This window comes from Diabrotica virgifera, chromosome 3, assembly GCF_917563875.1.
Source record: "Diabrotica virgifera virgifera chromosome 3, PGI_DIABVI_V3a".
NCBI classification, from domain to species: domain Eukaryota; kingdom Metazoa; phylum Arthropoda; class Insecta; order Coleoptera; family Chrysomelidae; genus Diabrotica; species Diabrotica virgifera.
Window position 1 is genome coordinate 37,220,937 of NC_065445.1, and position 17,053 is coordinate 37,237,989.

At 31.4% G+C, this 17,053-nt stretch overlaps 1 protein-coding gene across 3 annotated transcripts in view; it reads right to left on the reverse strand.

Moving 5' to 3' along the window:
- The window catches only part of LOC114326014 (chloride channel protein 2), a 251,418-nt gene that overhangs the window by 30,682 nt on the left and 203,683 nt on the right, over positions 1–17,053 (reverse strand). For all 3 annotated transcript variants that reach the window (XM_050647860.1, XM_050647862.1, XM_050647861.1), the window contains exons 9-14: positions 15,770–15,871; positions 15,473–15,707; positions 12,554–12,677; positions 11,944–12,213; positions 3,506–3,729; positions 1,514–1,666 (exon numbers count right to left, since the gene is read on the reverse strand). In XM_050647860.1, coding sequence (XP_050503817.1) covers positions 1,514–1,666; positions 3,506–3,729; positions 11,944–12,213; positions 12,554–12,677; positions 15,473–15,707; positions 15,770–15,871 — 1,108 coding nt within the window. The remainder of the gene's footprint in view (positions 1–1,513; positions 1,667–3,505; positions 3,730–11,943; positions 12,214–12,553; positions 12,678–15,472; positions 15,708–15,769; positions 15,872–17,053) is intronic.

Here is a 17,053-nt window from a genome sequence, read left to right on the forward strand (position 1 = left end):
AATCTGTTCACGAAAAAATCTACTATAAAAATTCAGCAGAATTTTCTATATCCCTAACTTTTGACGAGCAGTTTATTCACTAGTGTTACGTTAAGTGATATGCCTTCATTGATGTCTTCTAGTGCCTCTTTAAACATTTCTTCTGAACACATATAAAAATGTAGAGGGGATAGTACACATCCTTGTCGTATTCCTCTTCTTATTGGAATCTCTTTAGATTCTTGTTGTTCTGCTCGAATTAGGGCTTTCTGATATCGGTATAAATTTGTAATGATTATCACATCGCGATCATCTATGTTTGCGGGCCTTCTGTGTTGTATTTTGTCGAAGGCTTTCTCAAAGTCAACTAGGCATACGAATACGTCACAGTTGACATCTTGTACAGGATTTATATTAGCATCCAAAAAATAAGAGTAATACATATCGATTTAATTTTTAAAAAGTCTTAAACAAATATTATTTACATGTACAGTTTACATTACGTAAATGGGTGACATTGCTTCTGCAATGTAGGCCACTCGTTTTGAAAACACTGAAGTCAGCTGTTATGTTACTATTAGGAATTCATGGTCACATTCAGGCGTATTCAATCATAACAAAACAATTACGGTTTATTTATAGATACGGAAAAGTAAAGAAGAGAATATTCATTATTCAGATACGTTGTCCACCAACTAGTTACTGTCGTATTTAGTGTTCTAGATAAATATATTCTGGTAAATAGTGTTTCAACTTAATCAACCCCATCATCGGGGGTAACAACCCCCAGTACCAAGATAATCTGGACACCATTATATGAGAGTATGTATAGTAAATAATGCCCCTCTAGTACCAAAGCCTTTTATAAATCCCTCTTGGTTTCCTGTTATGATATCGTCTAGTTTTTGTAGACACGTTCATGGACCACTCGCAAGAAAATTTTGAATAAATAACATATTTCAATTAAAAAAAAAAGCTAAACAACTTGGAACACAACGTATTCGCGGTATGCAAGTACTTGAAAGGGAATTGAGAAACGATCGAGCGCGAATAGCGGAGAAATATTGCAAATTTCTTAAATAATTCATGTGAAATTGTCAAATTGACGTACATTTCATATCTACTGTCATTGAAGAAGAAAAATTATATGTTGCTCCACAATATTGATATGATATTATGCAATTATTATATAAAGGTAAATTTAATTAATTGTATTTTGCTTGCAGTACTGCATTTTAATAACTAATTTTATTTACTACATACAATTGTTTACGTTTTAATAACATAACCTGAATCTTATTTTTTCTCTTATTATTTTTTTGGACTATGGCCTTGACAATTATCCAGTAACCAGGACTAATATAATTGGCCAATATAATTAAAAGTGCGAATAAAGTTGCAGAGCGTAGAAATAGGTGTCGCTTTACCGAACTTACACGGTCCCGAACTTAAAAACGAAAATAAATATGTATAATACTACCACAAAATAGTTTTAGAAAAAAGTATCAAGATTTTGCAGTTGCGCAGCTTTTACCTGTTCTAATTCTGATACAGATACTTGCTTCTTGTAAACATCAGGGGCTGGGACAACCTCGAATCTCGACGGTCGTCTTTGGCGCTCTGCTTCTTTTCGCTTCTCTTCTTCTCTCTCTTTTTCTTCGGCTTCCTTTTGTCTTATTGCAGCAACCTAGTAATGAGAAGAAATATTTATTTAAGATTTTGATAACCTTTATATGGAAATCTTTATATACTTTATAACTAGGATAACCTTTATATATGGTCCGGTCCTGGAAATCTAAAGTGAAAAACGTGAAAAATTTAGCTTTCATAAAAATCAAAAATTAAGTGGTATAAACAAATAATAAAATATTAAAAATAAGATAAATAGTTAAAGGAAAGTGCAGTGTAAGAAGCAACGCAAAAGCCTTCTGTAAAAAACTGTAAGTTAATGCATGCCTAGATTAATAGGTATTCATGAAATCAAAAATCCAGTACCTAATATTTAAGCATATAATCAAAAACTAATTAAAATAAACCACGAACAAAAAACTTGTCGAGAATAGATTAAGACCAGACATTTAGCAAAATTAAACATAAAAGTCAGGGACGGCTTTGGAAAATTTAATCAGGTGGAAGATAAATTAAATTAAAGTTGGTAGGTAGTGTTTTCTCTGAACCGTCGAGGTGGAAGGCACTGTCTGACGCCACCTTTAAATAAAATAAGGTTACGGGTATAATCCCACTCGAATTAACAATAAAAGTAGCAAACCGGAGCATGATAATTCGTTTGACGAAGAGGAAGCATTTAAGAAAAGTAAGTCAACAATAAGAACACCACCCCAAAAGACGACAAGGAAAAACAAGAAATGGATGAAATAAACAAAATATTAGCAGAACTGAAGTGGAAGATTAGAACAGAAATAAATAACTTAAAAACAGAAATGAAGGAAGAAAATAAGGAGACCAGAAGTGATATAAAAGAACTAAAAGAAGAGAAAAAACAAAATAATGAAGAAATAAATAATATAAAACTAGAAATCAAAAAAATTAAAAATGAATGGACTAAGGAAAGACAAGACTTGATAGAAGAAAATGAATTGTTTAAAAAAGAAAATAAAAAGATAACAGAAGATATAAAAGAACTTCAACGAACAATAGAAATAATGGATAAAGACAAACGGAAAAATAATTTAATAATTAGTGGGTTAGAAATAGATACTGACGATTCAGCAGCACTGAAAGAAAGAGCAACACATATGATTGGAAAGTATTTAGGAGTAAATATTAATATTAAAAGAGCATGCAAGATTTGAATTGGAACATGTTAATAGTAATAGGAAACGGAGAAGAAAACACAGCCATTTTACGAAATAGGAACAAACTAAAGAATGTTGAACCCAAGAAAATATGTATAACAGAGGACCTTACAAAAAAAAGAGAGAGAAAAAATGAAATCTCTAAGAGACAAAGCAAGGGAGATGAGAGATAAAGGAAAAACAGTGAAAATTGGGTACAACAAAATTACAGTGGATGGTAAGGAATGGAGATGGAACTAAAATGAGGAAAAAGTAGTGGAGGTAGTGAAGAGACTAAGTATAGACCAGACAAGGATCAGAAAACAAGGAAATTACGAATACACTGGAGAATTAAAATAAAAGAATAGACTTGATTAGTGATAAGATTAGGTTTAGGAATTCAAATGTTAAACATAATAATAGAAATAGGATGGGTGGTGGAAATATTGGTAGTATAGGTAGTATAAGTAGTAGTAGTAGTAGTAATAACAATAATGAAAAATCAAATACTAATTTCGTAAATGACGAATCAGAACAAATAGGAATAGCAACATGGAACGTGACCTCTCTAAATAAAAAGGAAATAGAAATAACTGAAGAAACTAAACCCAAATCCGACACCTGAAAGGATATAAGGAAGGGGAAGAAAGATAGAAAGATAACCTTTAAAAGCGAAAATTTGAATATTTCATTAGTAGAGTTATTTCATAACAAAAAAATCTTATTTTTACCTGCATTCTACGTTCTCTTCCTATTTGCTTTTCTATTAACTGTATCAGATGCAATCTTCTTATCGAACCTAGTAAAACCATACTGTCGGGTTTGTCAACTAACGGAAAACTCTGAAGTCTTTTATTTCCTTTTAAAATTGCTTTTAATTGTTCGTATGTCATTCCGTAGTAAATATATTTTATATCCCTAACCATAAAGTCTTCTACGTAAATGTTATAAATACCTGAAAAGAGAAAATGAAGAAAATAAATAAAAAATTAAATATATAAATACTCACAACATCTGACTGAAACAAGATGACAATTGGCGAAAACCATTACAATTAGTGGAGTCACTGAAGGTTTTCACCTCCGAATTCGTTGAACCTTCATCGATTTTCATGGAAATTGGTGAGTAGTTAAAAGATACTTCAAGGAACAAAGTTGACATGATTCCAACTTGCGCTTTTACCCTGGGGGTGGATGCCACCCCTTCTCAGGGGTGAAATTTTTTTTAATAAAAAAAGACCAGAAATCGATATAGGGGCAACATCTAGGCAAAATTTCTTATATAAAGTTATTAACACAAATCAATACTTTTTGAGTTACTAATATCAAAAATTTTATTTTTTCTTAAAAAATCCTTTTTTTTATTCTTTTGTAAAAAAACTATTATTACCAAAATTAAAGATAATAAAAAATTTAATACACTCTCCACTTAAAGAACTAAACTAATGTTATTTCAAAGTGAGTTATGGGTAATTGAATATATATTTTTTTCGACAAGTACTCAAATCTAAGTATTCAAGCTTACATAACGGGAAAACGATGCATTTTATAGAATATACTTGTTAAACACTTGTCAAAGTACTTCAAAGTACCTATCAAATGAGCTCCAGTAGAAGTTAACAGCATCAAAATTAAGCAAGTTATGATGAAAATAAGAGAACCCTTTCGATTTTTTTAGGAAAAAGTGAAAAATAAAACATACGCCATTTCCACAAAAATTAAAATTTGTAGTAATCCTCACAAGAATTTCTTTTGGTTAACATAGTTAATGATTTCAATAATTTTCAGCGGTTTACAATGCATATTTTTGAAAAAAAGATACAATTTAAAAAAATCAGAATTTTTAAAATTATCGTACTTTTCATTTTCTTTTCATAATAACTCCAAAAATAGGTACTCAATATACGTAAAAAATGACACATGACTAAATTTTAGTTTTTTCTGTTTCAAATACTTTACCCATTTTACTGTTTCCGTGGAGTAAAAAATAACCGAGATAGAAACGTTTAAAATTTCAATTTTGCTGCGTAAACCATGTAACCTGGGCCATTTAACCTTTTATTGTTAAAAAAGTGAGAGGTCTAAAAGACTAATTTTGACATTTTTTTAATAGCTCTTCGAATCAGCTTTTAATTAGTTTTTAGGTTAACCTGATATCTTAAAAACTAACGGAGTTATTTACAAAAAAACAATAACATTTTTTGGAAAAATTTTAAATCATACATTTTGGAACATTTTTGGTGCATACATTTTAATGCTATCAACTTGTTCGAGAGTTTATTTGATAGATATTTATATGAAGTTTGATAAATGTTTAATAAGTTTATGTTATAAAATGCACCATTTTGCCGGTATTTAAGCTTGAATACGTAGATTTGGGTACTCGACGAAAGAAATATACATTCAATTACCTATAACTTACTATTAGTTAACACAGAAAGGTTTTTCTAGTAAGGAGTTCATTTGATTTTTCATTAGGCTCAATTTTGACACTAATAACTTTTTTGTAAAAACTTATAGTTTTTGAGTTATTTATGAAAAATCGGTTAAAAAAATGCATTTTTCTCACGAAAAATCAAAATTTTTGATCTTTAATAACTCAAAAAGTTTTGATTTATTTTAATAACTTTATATAACAAATTTTGCTTATAATTTGTCCCTCTATCGAATTATGGGGTTATTTTTAATAAAATAATTTTCACCCCCGAGGAGGAGTGGCATCCACCCCCAGGGTAAAAGCGCAAGTTGGCACCATGTCACCTTTGTTCCTTGAGATATCCTCTAACCACTCACCAATTTTCATGCAAATCGATGGAGGTTCAACGAAATCGGAGGTAATAGCTCATATCCACCTTCAGTGACTGCACTAAATAACATATTAAGTGGAATACGATGAACACGATGAAATTAATAACAGTACAGAAAGTTGAAGATGCAATACGAACTCTAAGAAATCGAAATGCACGCGGACCCCAAGGTATACCGAACGAATTTTTAAAATACAATAAGTATTAAGGGAATTACTAGCATATGTTTTAACCTTATTGTAAAAGGAAATGATTTACCACCGAAGTGGATTTTTCTTAAGGTGCCTTCTCCATTACTGATGGTTGGCTATAACTACACAAATTGCTCTCTATCTTGAGCGGTTTTTAATATCGAATGTGTGTCCATGCCTGTCCGGTCTCTTACGTTCTTCAGTCAGGAGCATTTTTTTCTTTCTGGACCTCTTCTTCCTTCCATTTTCCCTTCCATTATGAGTCGCAAAAAGTTGTATCTTTCTCGTCTGTAAATAAATGTGTCCTAGATAACTCGTTTTTCTGTTTTTTACAATATTTAGGAGTTCTCTCTCAGTCCCCATTCTTCTCAGCACCTCGTTGTTGGTCACGTCATTTGTCCAAGAGATCTTCAGCATCCTTCTAAAAACCCACATCTCAAAGGCTTCTGTCTATACGCCTTATACTTGTAATTCCAATATAGTCCAGGGCGCATCTGGTTTGAGATGGACGTTGAAAGGTGACTTAAATTTTTTTGCAGAAATTGCTTGAAAATAAATCAAATAATAATATTTGAGTTATCCTCTCTCTCAAAAAGGTCCGGAACATTGTTTAAATAATCAAAATGTCAAAAATTGAAGGAAAAATTCGATTTTTTTTTCGTTTTTTGATTATAACTTTAAAAATATTCATTTCCGAGAAAAGTTGTACTGACATAAAAGTTGCATAATTAAACTTCCTACAATACAGAATTGGTTAAAAATTTAAAAAATAGTCACCCTAGTTGCAAAATAGCAATAATTGCGAAAAAACCATACAAAAACAAGTATTGGCATTTTACGTTTTTCAACCATTTATGCTACACTTAGGACCTTCATGTTTCACCCAGAAAAACTATATGATACATTAAAACAATAATGTAAATTTCATTAAGATCGGTTCAATAGATTTTGCAAAATAAATTTTGCAATCCAGCTTTCGCAAAAAAAAATCATTTTTTCAAATTGTTACAGGACTGAAAATAAAGCAAATAGCAAGTTGAATTTTTTTTTGCTTATAGAAGTGTACTGTACCTTTCCTTTGCAATTTTCAAAATTAAAATCGATTAATTACCACGGCGTCAGAAAATTTTTGAAATAAACAATAATTTTTGGTGCTACGCGCAGGACAGCGGTGTTCGATTCACACAAGTTGATTTCCACCAAAATTTCTTCCAATCTTTATCTAATATATTATTATCTTACTCTATATTTTGTTGTATTTTAATATTTTAATTCCACAAAAATCAAACTAATTTTATTATGGTTTGTGAAATATTGTTTAAACAATTGCATATGTTTAAAAATAATAAACTTTTATTATTTAAGTTAAAATATATGAACAAAGAAAGTTTTTGCTAATAAAAGTGTTATTTCAAAGGATAGAGTATGTGTTTTTATTTTCCAATAAACAAATTTATTTATTTATATCGAAATGTAATAAAAATTAAAATGTTTCAATCATTATCAAAGGTCATTGGAATGCCCAATCAGAGCAAACTATCCGCTGTCCTGCGCGTAGCACCAATAATTAATGTTTATTTAAAAAAATTCCTGACGCCGTGGTGTTAATCGATTTTAATTTGACAAAATTGCAAATGAAAGGTAAGTACACTTCTATAAGCAAAACAATTTTCAACTTGCTATCTGCTTTATTTTCCGTCCTGTAATATTTTGAAAAAATGATTTTTTTTTACGAAAGCTGGATTGCAAACTTTATTTTGCAAAATCTATTGAACCGATATTAATGAAATTTACAGTATTGTTTTACTGTATCCTAAAGTTTTTCAGGGTGAAATATGAAGGTCCTAAGTCTAGCATAAATGGTTGAAAAACGTAAAATGCGAATACTTGTTTTTGTATGTTTTTTTCACAATTATTGCTATTTTGCAACAAGTGTGACTATTTTTTTAATTTTTAGACAATTCTATATTGTAGGAAATTTAATTACGCAACTTTTATGTTAGTACAACTTTTCTCGGAAATGAACACTTTTAAAGTTATAATCAAAAAACCAAGAAAAAAATCGAATTTTTCCTTAATGTTTTGACATTTTGATTATTTAAACAATGTTCCGGACTTTTTTGAGAGGGAGGATAACTCAAATATTATTATTTGATTTATTTTCAAGCAATTTCTGCAAAAAAATTTGAGTCACCTCTCAACGTCCAAATGTACTAATATTTTTACAGATGCGCCCTGGTCTAATTGTCCACGTTTACACTCCGTACAACAATATGGAATAAATGAATGTTTTTACAAATTAGTATCGGATATCCAACGGTAAGGTAGAGTATATTAGGAATTTTTTCATTCTTTAAAAAGCGGACCTAGCCTAGCATACTCTAAACGAGCACGTATTTTGACCTCGTGGTCAAGATCGTTTGTTATCCAGCAACCAAGATACTGCCATACTTTTGTAACAGCCATTACTTTTGTTTTATTTGTGTTTATATTCAGCCCCAAGCTATCTCCCCCTCTGGTTAGGGCATTCAAAAGTCGTTGCAAACCCTCAGCACTGTCCGCAAGAATAACGGTGAAGTGAACAAAAACACCTATTAACAACATTTACAAAAAAGGAGATAGAAAAAATTATTCAAACTACAGTCATCAAATGACATAAAATCATTTTTACGACTCTATGGAAAAATAATAAGAAAAGAATGTGTGTGTACTTTGTACGCGCGTAAGAAGTTATACTTCTATTATAATATAATTTCAACGAAATAAATATACCTACTTAACAGTTACAATACAAAAAATTAACAATAATTACCAAAAATGAACCAAAACTTAACAATGCCAAATATTAAAAAAAGAATGTGTGTGTACTTTGTACGCACGCAAGAAGTTATACTTCTATTATATGATTTAAACGAAATTAATATACTTTTTATTTATATTTTGTTTAAATATTAAACTAATTTATACTTACTACTTCTCAAACATTTTTATTAGAACAGTGCCAAAAATTAAAATAATAAAAGAATAAAACACACACAAACACATTAAACAAGCCACAAAAAATGATGTCTGAACATTAATTGTCGAAAATTTTTTTAACTAAATAAGTATTTTCTGAAAATACAATAATATAATAAATATACTTACAATCATAAAATGTATTGAAAAAAACAAAAAAGAAAGTTTCTATTGGGACTCGAACCACCGCTGATAAGAGCGGTTGGTATTGGAATTCATTCGCCTTCTCCGCTTAGCCACGGACAGTATGTGTCATTATTTACGAAGATCGACTAACTAAACGGATTAAACTTGTGATATTTTGATATTTTGAAAATTGATCAAATTATTTTAATTTTGAATTGAAATGATTTAGAATTGAAAAAATACAACAAAACATAGAGTAAATAAACAACATATTAGGTGAATATTGATAGAAATTTTGATGGTAATCAAATTATATAAATAAAAGTATTACATACTATGTATTTTGGCAGATCAAATAGGTAGGTTTATACTCATGATACATTAACAATTATTACGTACCTGTTGCTTTTAAAAACTATTTAAAAGTCACTACAATATTATAAACTTTTTTGTTTCTGTCCTCACAAGAATAAAACTAATATATTATACATTTGTTTACCTTTACCTTTACCTCCAAACCACAGCTGCCATATCGGATAATTTTTGACATGTCATTTGAACATCCAATCAGAACAAAGTTATAATGCGCATGCGCCGGGCTGATAGGTTTTAACATATAAAAAATCACCCTCTATCGCCGGTAAAGAAGTATAACTTCAAAAAAAAGAAAAAAATATGAATCGTCCGGGATTTGAACCCGCAATCTCGCGATTTTTTGATCTCTGGTCCAATGCTCTACCAACAAGGTCATCAAGCCGCATGCTACTTACCTGTCAGATATACATAATTATACATCACGGTGACAAGTGAAATATAAAAATAGATGTTTTATTATTTTACGCCCAAGGAAGACAAATCCAAAGACACAAAATTATAATAAAAAACCTTTTAAACCACCTTTTTCAAATTGCGCAAGTTGTATTATTAATATTAATGTAAATAAATGAAATATAAATATTTTGACGTTTCACAATTTGACAATTCACTTTTAACTGCAGTGCCTTAAAATTTTTTAAAGCACTAGTGCCGTAAAGTAGCATTTTAACGCTCCTATGGAGTCCTAAAAATGGCATTTTTAACACGTTTGTAGAAAAATATATTTAAAAACACTAATATATTCTTTCCACACCTTTTCTGGACTGATACATACATAAATTAAAACATTTTGAAGTGTAACTTCAAAAATATAATATGAAAACTATTTAAAAAGGCAATATAACTATTAACTAACCTTTGTTGTTTCTCTTCCCACAAATTTTAAAACGCAACAACCATACATAACCAAACCGTCAACCGTCCAAACCACAGCTGCGCTACAGCTGCCATATTGGATAATTTTTGACATGTCATTTGAACATCCAATCAGAACAAAGTTATAATGCGCATGCGCCGGGATCGTAGGTTTTAACATATTAAAATTCACCCTCATATCGCGCGTAAAGAAGTATAACTTCAAAAATAAAATTGAAAAAGAGATGACAAGGAAGATCCTGTATCTTCTTCTTCTTTTAGTGCCTCTTCGTTTCGAATATTGGCCATCATTCTGGCTATAATTATTTATTAACTGTTGGTTTAAATATATTAGTTGTTGTTGTGGAGAACCATTTCCTCAGGTTCTTTAACCATGACATTCATCTTCTACAATTCCTCGCTTTCCGAATACTTTACCTTGAAGGATTACCTTCAGTAATCTGTATTTAGTGCCGTTTCTCATTATGTGTCCGAGATATTCTAACTTTCTCCTTTTAATTGTATACATCACCTCTCTTTTTTCCCTATTCTTCGTAATACGGTCTAGTTGGTTATCTTGTCCGTCCATGCATGATATCCTTAGGATACGCCTGTATAGCCACATCTCGAAGGCTTCAAGTTTTTTCTCCATCGCTTCAGTCAGTGTCCAGGATTCAACTCCGCAGAGACAGCATATTTTCTCTAAAGCAGGTTAATGAGAAAATTGTTAGCCTACAACCTTTTCAACTCATATAGTCTTTATAGATCAGACAAATTCATATGATAGTGTACCACTTTTATTTCACTGAGTAGTAATGGAAAAACAAAGAGTAAACAAAAAAATATATAAAAGCAGTACAACAACTTTACAAAAATGATGGTAAACATTAAAACTGGAAACAAATTAACCAGAGAAATTTCTATTAGTAAGGGTCTAAAGCAAGGCTACAAAGCCTTGCATAGACATTAAAAAAATAGCCGGAACAAATTGGAAGTATGTTGATCAGAATAGAGATCGATGGAAGGAGTTGGGAGAGGCCTCTATCCAACGATGGACGATAGAAGACTAACAAGAACAAGAAAGAAAGCAAGGTATTGGGTTATACGGCAGTAAAAGGGCAACAAGAGAACGGGATATTTTTCCATGTAAAATCCCATAAGAAATCACTAAGGTCCATTCTGCTCATTTTTGTCTCATTTTTTGGTGGAGGCGCGATCGCTTACGTCGCAGCAGAGGGTAACAGAGGGTAGCAGAATGTCCAACGTCACCCACAGCATCTCTCTGCTACCCTCTGCTGTGATCTCTCTGCTACCCTCTGTTGCCCTCTGCTACCCTCTGTTGCCCTCTTCTACCCTCTGCTGCGACGTAAGCATGATCAGAATGGAACTTAGTAATTTTTTATGGGATTTTACATGGGACAATATCCCCTTCTTCTGTTGCCATTTTACTTACGGCGCCGAATTCTGGGAAATAAATCAAAGAAACAAAACAAAATTAAGGCCATGGAGATGAACTATTAGAGATGCTGTTGTCGGCCCACTAGACTTGATAGGGTAAGGAGCGAAGATATCCGGAGAGAAATGGAAATTGATCTAGACATAATAGACAAACTTGAAGTCAAAAGACTACACTGGAGTGCAATCTGCTCAATAGACCGATTCTGTCACAAACGTCCTAATACATATTACAATTTTACACATTTCAGAGAATTACGGATTCATTGCCGATTAACAAAATTATTGCGAATGGTTATCTCACAGTGAATAATATAATATGTATAATGAAAGATACACTTACCGCTACTGCTTGGTAGCAAATCTGGTAGATACGGTAATTTCTTAATGAGTATGATACTGTCATAAATACTTGGCGCTAAAAGACTAGCAATTGCGTTAGATATCAACACTGATATCATTATCGGTATAATATGAGTAATTTGTCCAGTCATTTCAAAAACTATCACAGATACAGAAATGGTGTGCGTTACGGCGCCACTGAAGGCTGCTGCTCCTACAGTGGCGTATCCACCAGGGATTATTTTAGCTACTTTACCACCGTACCGCATACCTATAAACAAAAAACAAATATATGTATTCATTTTATTTAGTATAACATATTCACTAAAATGATATAATTTACATATTATTTTGAGTTAAATAAAATCGCATAAAAATATGAGAAAATATTACAGAGTATTGGTTTAAAATCCTAACAAATAAATAACACGTATAAAATATAAACTTATCAATAAAAAATATATTGATAAGTTCGTGAAAAAGTTGATCAAAAATACGAGGAAAGCTACGCGGGTATTAGAGAACAAACGTTGCTCTAAAGGTCTATATTAATGTACAGTTCTACTTCTACTTCTATTACAAATTATATCTTGAGTATAGTGTATAATTACCTGAAGGAAACCACAGGTGCATCAATTCGCCTATTATTCTACCGGTTGCTGCTCCAATTTTGAACACTGGTATGAATATACCACTTGGTACTGGTAATGTAGAACAAATAATAGACGTAATAAACTGTAATAAATGACGTAGTATTAATTAAAAATATTAACAACGATAAAATGAAACTATATAATATAATAAAACAAAACAAAAACACAACATTGTTTTTTTAATTTCTACAGAATTCTGAATAGTCTTTCATTTTAAGGGGTTATCCCAGTGTGAAAGTACGAAATTCATATATGTACTTTTTGGGAATTTCCAAAGTAAAAAGTACTGCAACAATTTTTTGAAAATTTGCAAAAATATTTATTATAAAAGGAAGTACACGCAAAAATAAATAATTTCATAAAAATATATTGAAAATTAAACGATTTATGCGCCATTTGCTGGCACCGTGAAAAAAAAACATAGCTCCACTGCTGCAGTGATTGGGACGAACAGAGATCCTGAAATATAGAATTTCAAAGTGATTGTTGAAATATAAGTTGTCTCCTATGTCCTATACCATCAACTAGGATTTTTGAAAAATATTAAAGTTTAGAATAATGACGAAGTGTTGATTTTTTTTAAATTAGCTAAAAAATTCTCAGTTTCACAAACCGCCAAATTGACATTTTTTGTCCAATCAAAAACCCCTACTTACAGAAATAACGTATATTTCAATAATCACTTTGAAATTTTATATTTCAGGATCTCTATTAGTGGAGCTTCTATTATTAATCACTGCAGCAGAGGAGCTATGTTTTTTTGACGGTGCCAGCAGGTGGCGCATAAATAATTTAATTTTCAATATTTTTTATGAAAAGTTTTTTACATGTACTTCTTTTTATAATTAATGCTCATGAAAATTTTTAAAAGAATTGGTACAGTACTTTTTATTTTAGAAATTCCCAAAAAAGTATATTATGAATTTCATACTTTTACACTAGGATAGCCCCTTAAAGAGGATAGTCCTAACCATTTCGATTGTAATTTTGACTTAGTCACTGCAGGGCCGCCGCTACCATGTGTGCAAAGTGTGCATCGCACACGGGCGGCCAACAATAGGGGCAGCAAAAGCAGGCCACTGATAATACTTTTTTTTAAACGAAAACAAATTCAAATAATTACATAGTAATGATACAAATAATTCTAATTCTAAACTCTAATAATCCAAACAATAATTATTATTATTACCTGATCATAATAATATGCGTTTCATTTATCATTTACAGTTTTTTTTCTGTTCTGAGCATAGTTTAAATCTGGCGGTGAATGATGCAGTAATAAAAGTAAGTTTTGAGTCGGTGGAATTTTTTAGAACTTTACAGGAACTATAAATGTATTTCTTTCTTCTTTGAATATTCGATGGAAAATTTTATTAAAACACCTTCCAAAGTTGACATTGAAGCGTTGTCGGATACGTGATGGGAGACTGGGATAGATGCAACCGCACCATTAAAAACCCAGATATAGCCGGTTCGCTAAACTCAGACACAACTAACTAGTGATTTTAGTAGGTAATTTTTTTGTGTTTTGCCAATTTTGCCAAAATTGGCAAAATTACTAACTATTTAGTAATTATTAACTATTTAGTAATTAATTTTTTGCCAATTTTACCAAATTGGCAAAATTACTTACTAAAATCACTAGCCAGTTGTGACTGAGTTTAGCGAACCGACTATAAGTGAAATATATGTATTATGATGCTTTATAAAAATTGCAAAATAATAACAAAAAGGATAATTAATACAAGAACTTTAGCAAAATCCGTTAAAACTAAAATTTGGATATTCAAATTCATATGTTCTCTTGTGGTGTGGCAAGATATTTTAAGTAAGTAAAATAAACGTGGTTATCAAAATCCTTCAAAGTCCAAAATTTGACATAAAATCTTCACTTGATATATTTATTTTGTTTATTAGGGATTCCAATGAACTGTCAGTGGTGGTCGGTGGATGGCTAAACTGACATGACCATAGACATAGTTAAGGGGGGTGGTCATGGCGTATCTAATGTTTACATTGAATATTGACAAATTTGTAAAGAATATCCTGTTTGGTTTTGTTTTTTGTTAATTGTGTAGCGAAATTTGTGAAATTGTGATAGCAAATTAAATATGAAGTGGTTTAAACATGGGATACGCCTATGGATGACAGTTTCGCCATCCAGCAGCCATATTATATCACGTGATTTGGAATGCCTAATTGATACTTGATGTATATTTACGGTTTATTTTAATTAAATGGACCTTTAAATTATGATATTCAGTCACCTATAATGGACCTTGGATCATGGAAATTAGTCTAAATGTTGAAGTATTTACCTATTTACAAATGATTATTGTTACGCATCTTCTGTACATTTCTATAAATAGGTACTAGTATGTATATATTTCTAAAGTGTTGGAAGGGGGCGGCAAATATTAAGTTGCACACGGGCGGCCAACACCTTAGCGGCGGCCCTGTTAGTCAGGATCTCATTTTTCTTTAGCCAGCATCCCCACATTTTATATCGATACTCTGACATTCCTATATCACGTTTGATAATGACTATACATTTGTTTTCTTTTATTTATTTTAAATCCATAGTTTTAATGTACTGTAACTCTTTCCATCATTGACAAGTGTCGTCAGCATATCGGATGTTATGAGGTTTCCCACTCAAATTTAGTTATATTTCTATAACTTCTAAAAGTATTTGTTTGTGCTTATTTCAAATAATATTTTTGATATAAAGATCTAATAGTGTTCTTAATTATTTGCACATGATGTTATTGTACACCGTGTTTAATGTATAATAATTATAAGGTTTTCTGAAAAATGTTGAAATCTTTCTTCCAGTTTTAAAATTAATTATTAATAATTAAGTTAAAAAAAACTTACATTAAAAACTATCGTACAAACTAAATTGACTAGTACTCCAGTCCATGGAGTTTTCCAATTGTTTACAACAAGCTGTTCCGACACAGTCAAGTTGTCATCCGTCCAAGTGATGTTGCTGAAGAGAGCGACCACCTGGTCGTGCGTAGTTAGTTCTCCTGCTGCGAACTGGCCTAGGCCCAATGGGAAGGACAGACTCGCAACAAATAGGGAAACTATTCCCGGATACAAGAAACGACTGCAAGGTCAAAACTATTTAGATTGATTACCAGAAATTAGAAGTGGTTATTGTAAACTTACTTTTTGCTCAGGAATTTGTTTAAAGTTTTACTGTTACGCATGAATATTACGTACTGGCGATGCACCCATACGTAGAAAGCTCCACCGAGTCCAGAAAAAGCCCTAAAAGTAAACAAAAGTAGAGTATTTAATTTATTTCCAAAATAACTAAATATATGATGAATAAACAATATGTATCTTCAATATATCAAAAGCCACAATATATCCCTAGATACAAACATGAGACATTTGAGCTGTTATTTTTTCTCTGTATTATTGTACGGAGCGGAGGCATGGACGCTTACAGACACTACTCTTAAAAAACTTGAAGCATTTGAGGTGTGGCTTTATAAAAGAATACTGAGAATATCATGGGCAGTAAGTATCACGAACAAGGAAGTTTTAGAAAGAATGAAGAAGGAACCGGAGATTGTGTTTACCATCAAACGCATAAAATTAGTATGTTGGACACGTTATGAGAAATCAGTCCATGCAAGAGTCCATGCTGCAGTCCATGTTGCAAGATAAAGTCAAAGGTAAGCGATGACCTGGTAGAAGGAGAATATCATGCCTGCGGAATTTGAGAACATGGTTTAAGAAATCAACAATATGATTTCCAACATCCGAAACGGATAGGAACCAGAAGAAGAAGACGAAGGATGAATAAATACATAAGACAAACACAAGATACCAGAAAAGTAGTTTGAATTATTTAGAACGTATTTGAGTCCAGGACTTAGGTCTTCTTTTTTAAGTGTATTGTCCTCCGAAAACTGTAACGACCAGTCGTAAGATCTTTACTTTTGTCCGTAGCGGAGCTAAATAGTGTAATGGTGCTGACTTGCGCGCTATTCTATTGTAATGTTTTTTTCTATGAGGTGTTTCATTGTTTGTAGGTGATGTTTAGTAGATGTTTAACTTTGTATCTAATCGCGTTGCTATTATTCTTGTGAAAGGATTGTACACATGATTTCATAGACTAATGTCTCTATTCTTCAGGTCCCCCCTTTCCTAGAGCAAAATTGATACATTCTTATTATATTTCTTAGATGATATTGATTGCTCTCCAAGGCAAAAATTAAAGCGTTCTTATATTTTTATCAATAGTGTTTTTTTAACGAATCAATCAGTTTTTGCAAACTGCAGGTTCGTATTAGAAAAAAACGGATGATAGTGATGGATAGATGTGACTATACAGGGTGTCCAGAAACTCTTCTGACAAACAAAGACCGGAGATTCCTTAAATAATTTTAAGATAATTTAACCCAGTTCATCTAGTCTGAAAATGCTTCCTAAGGGAATCCG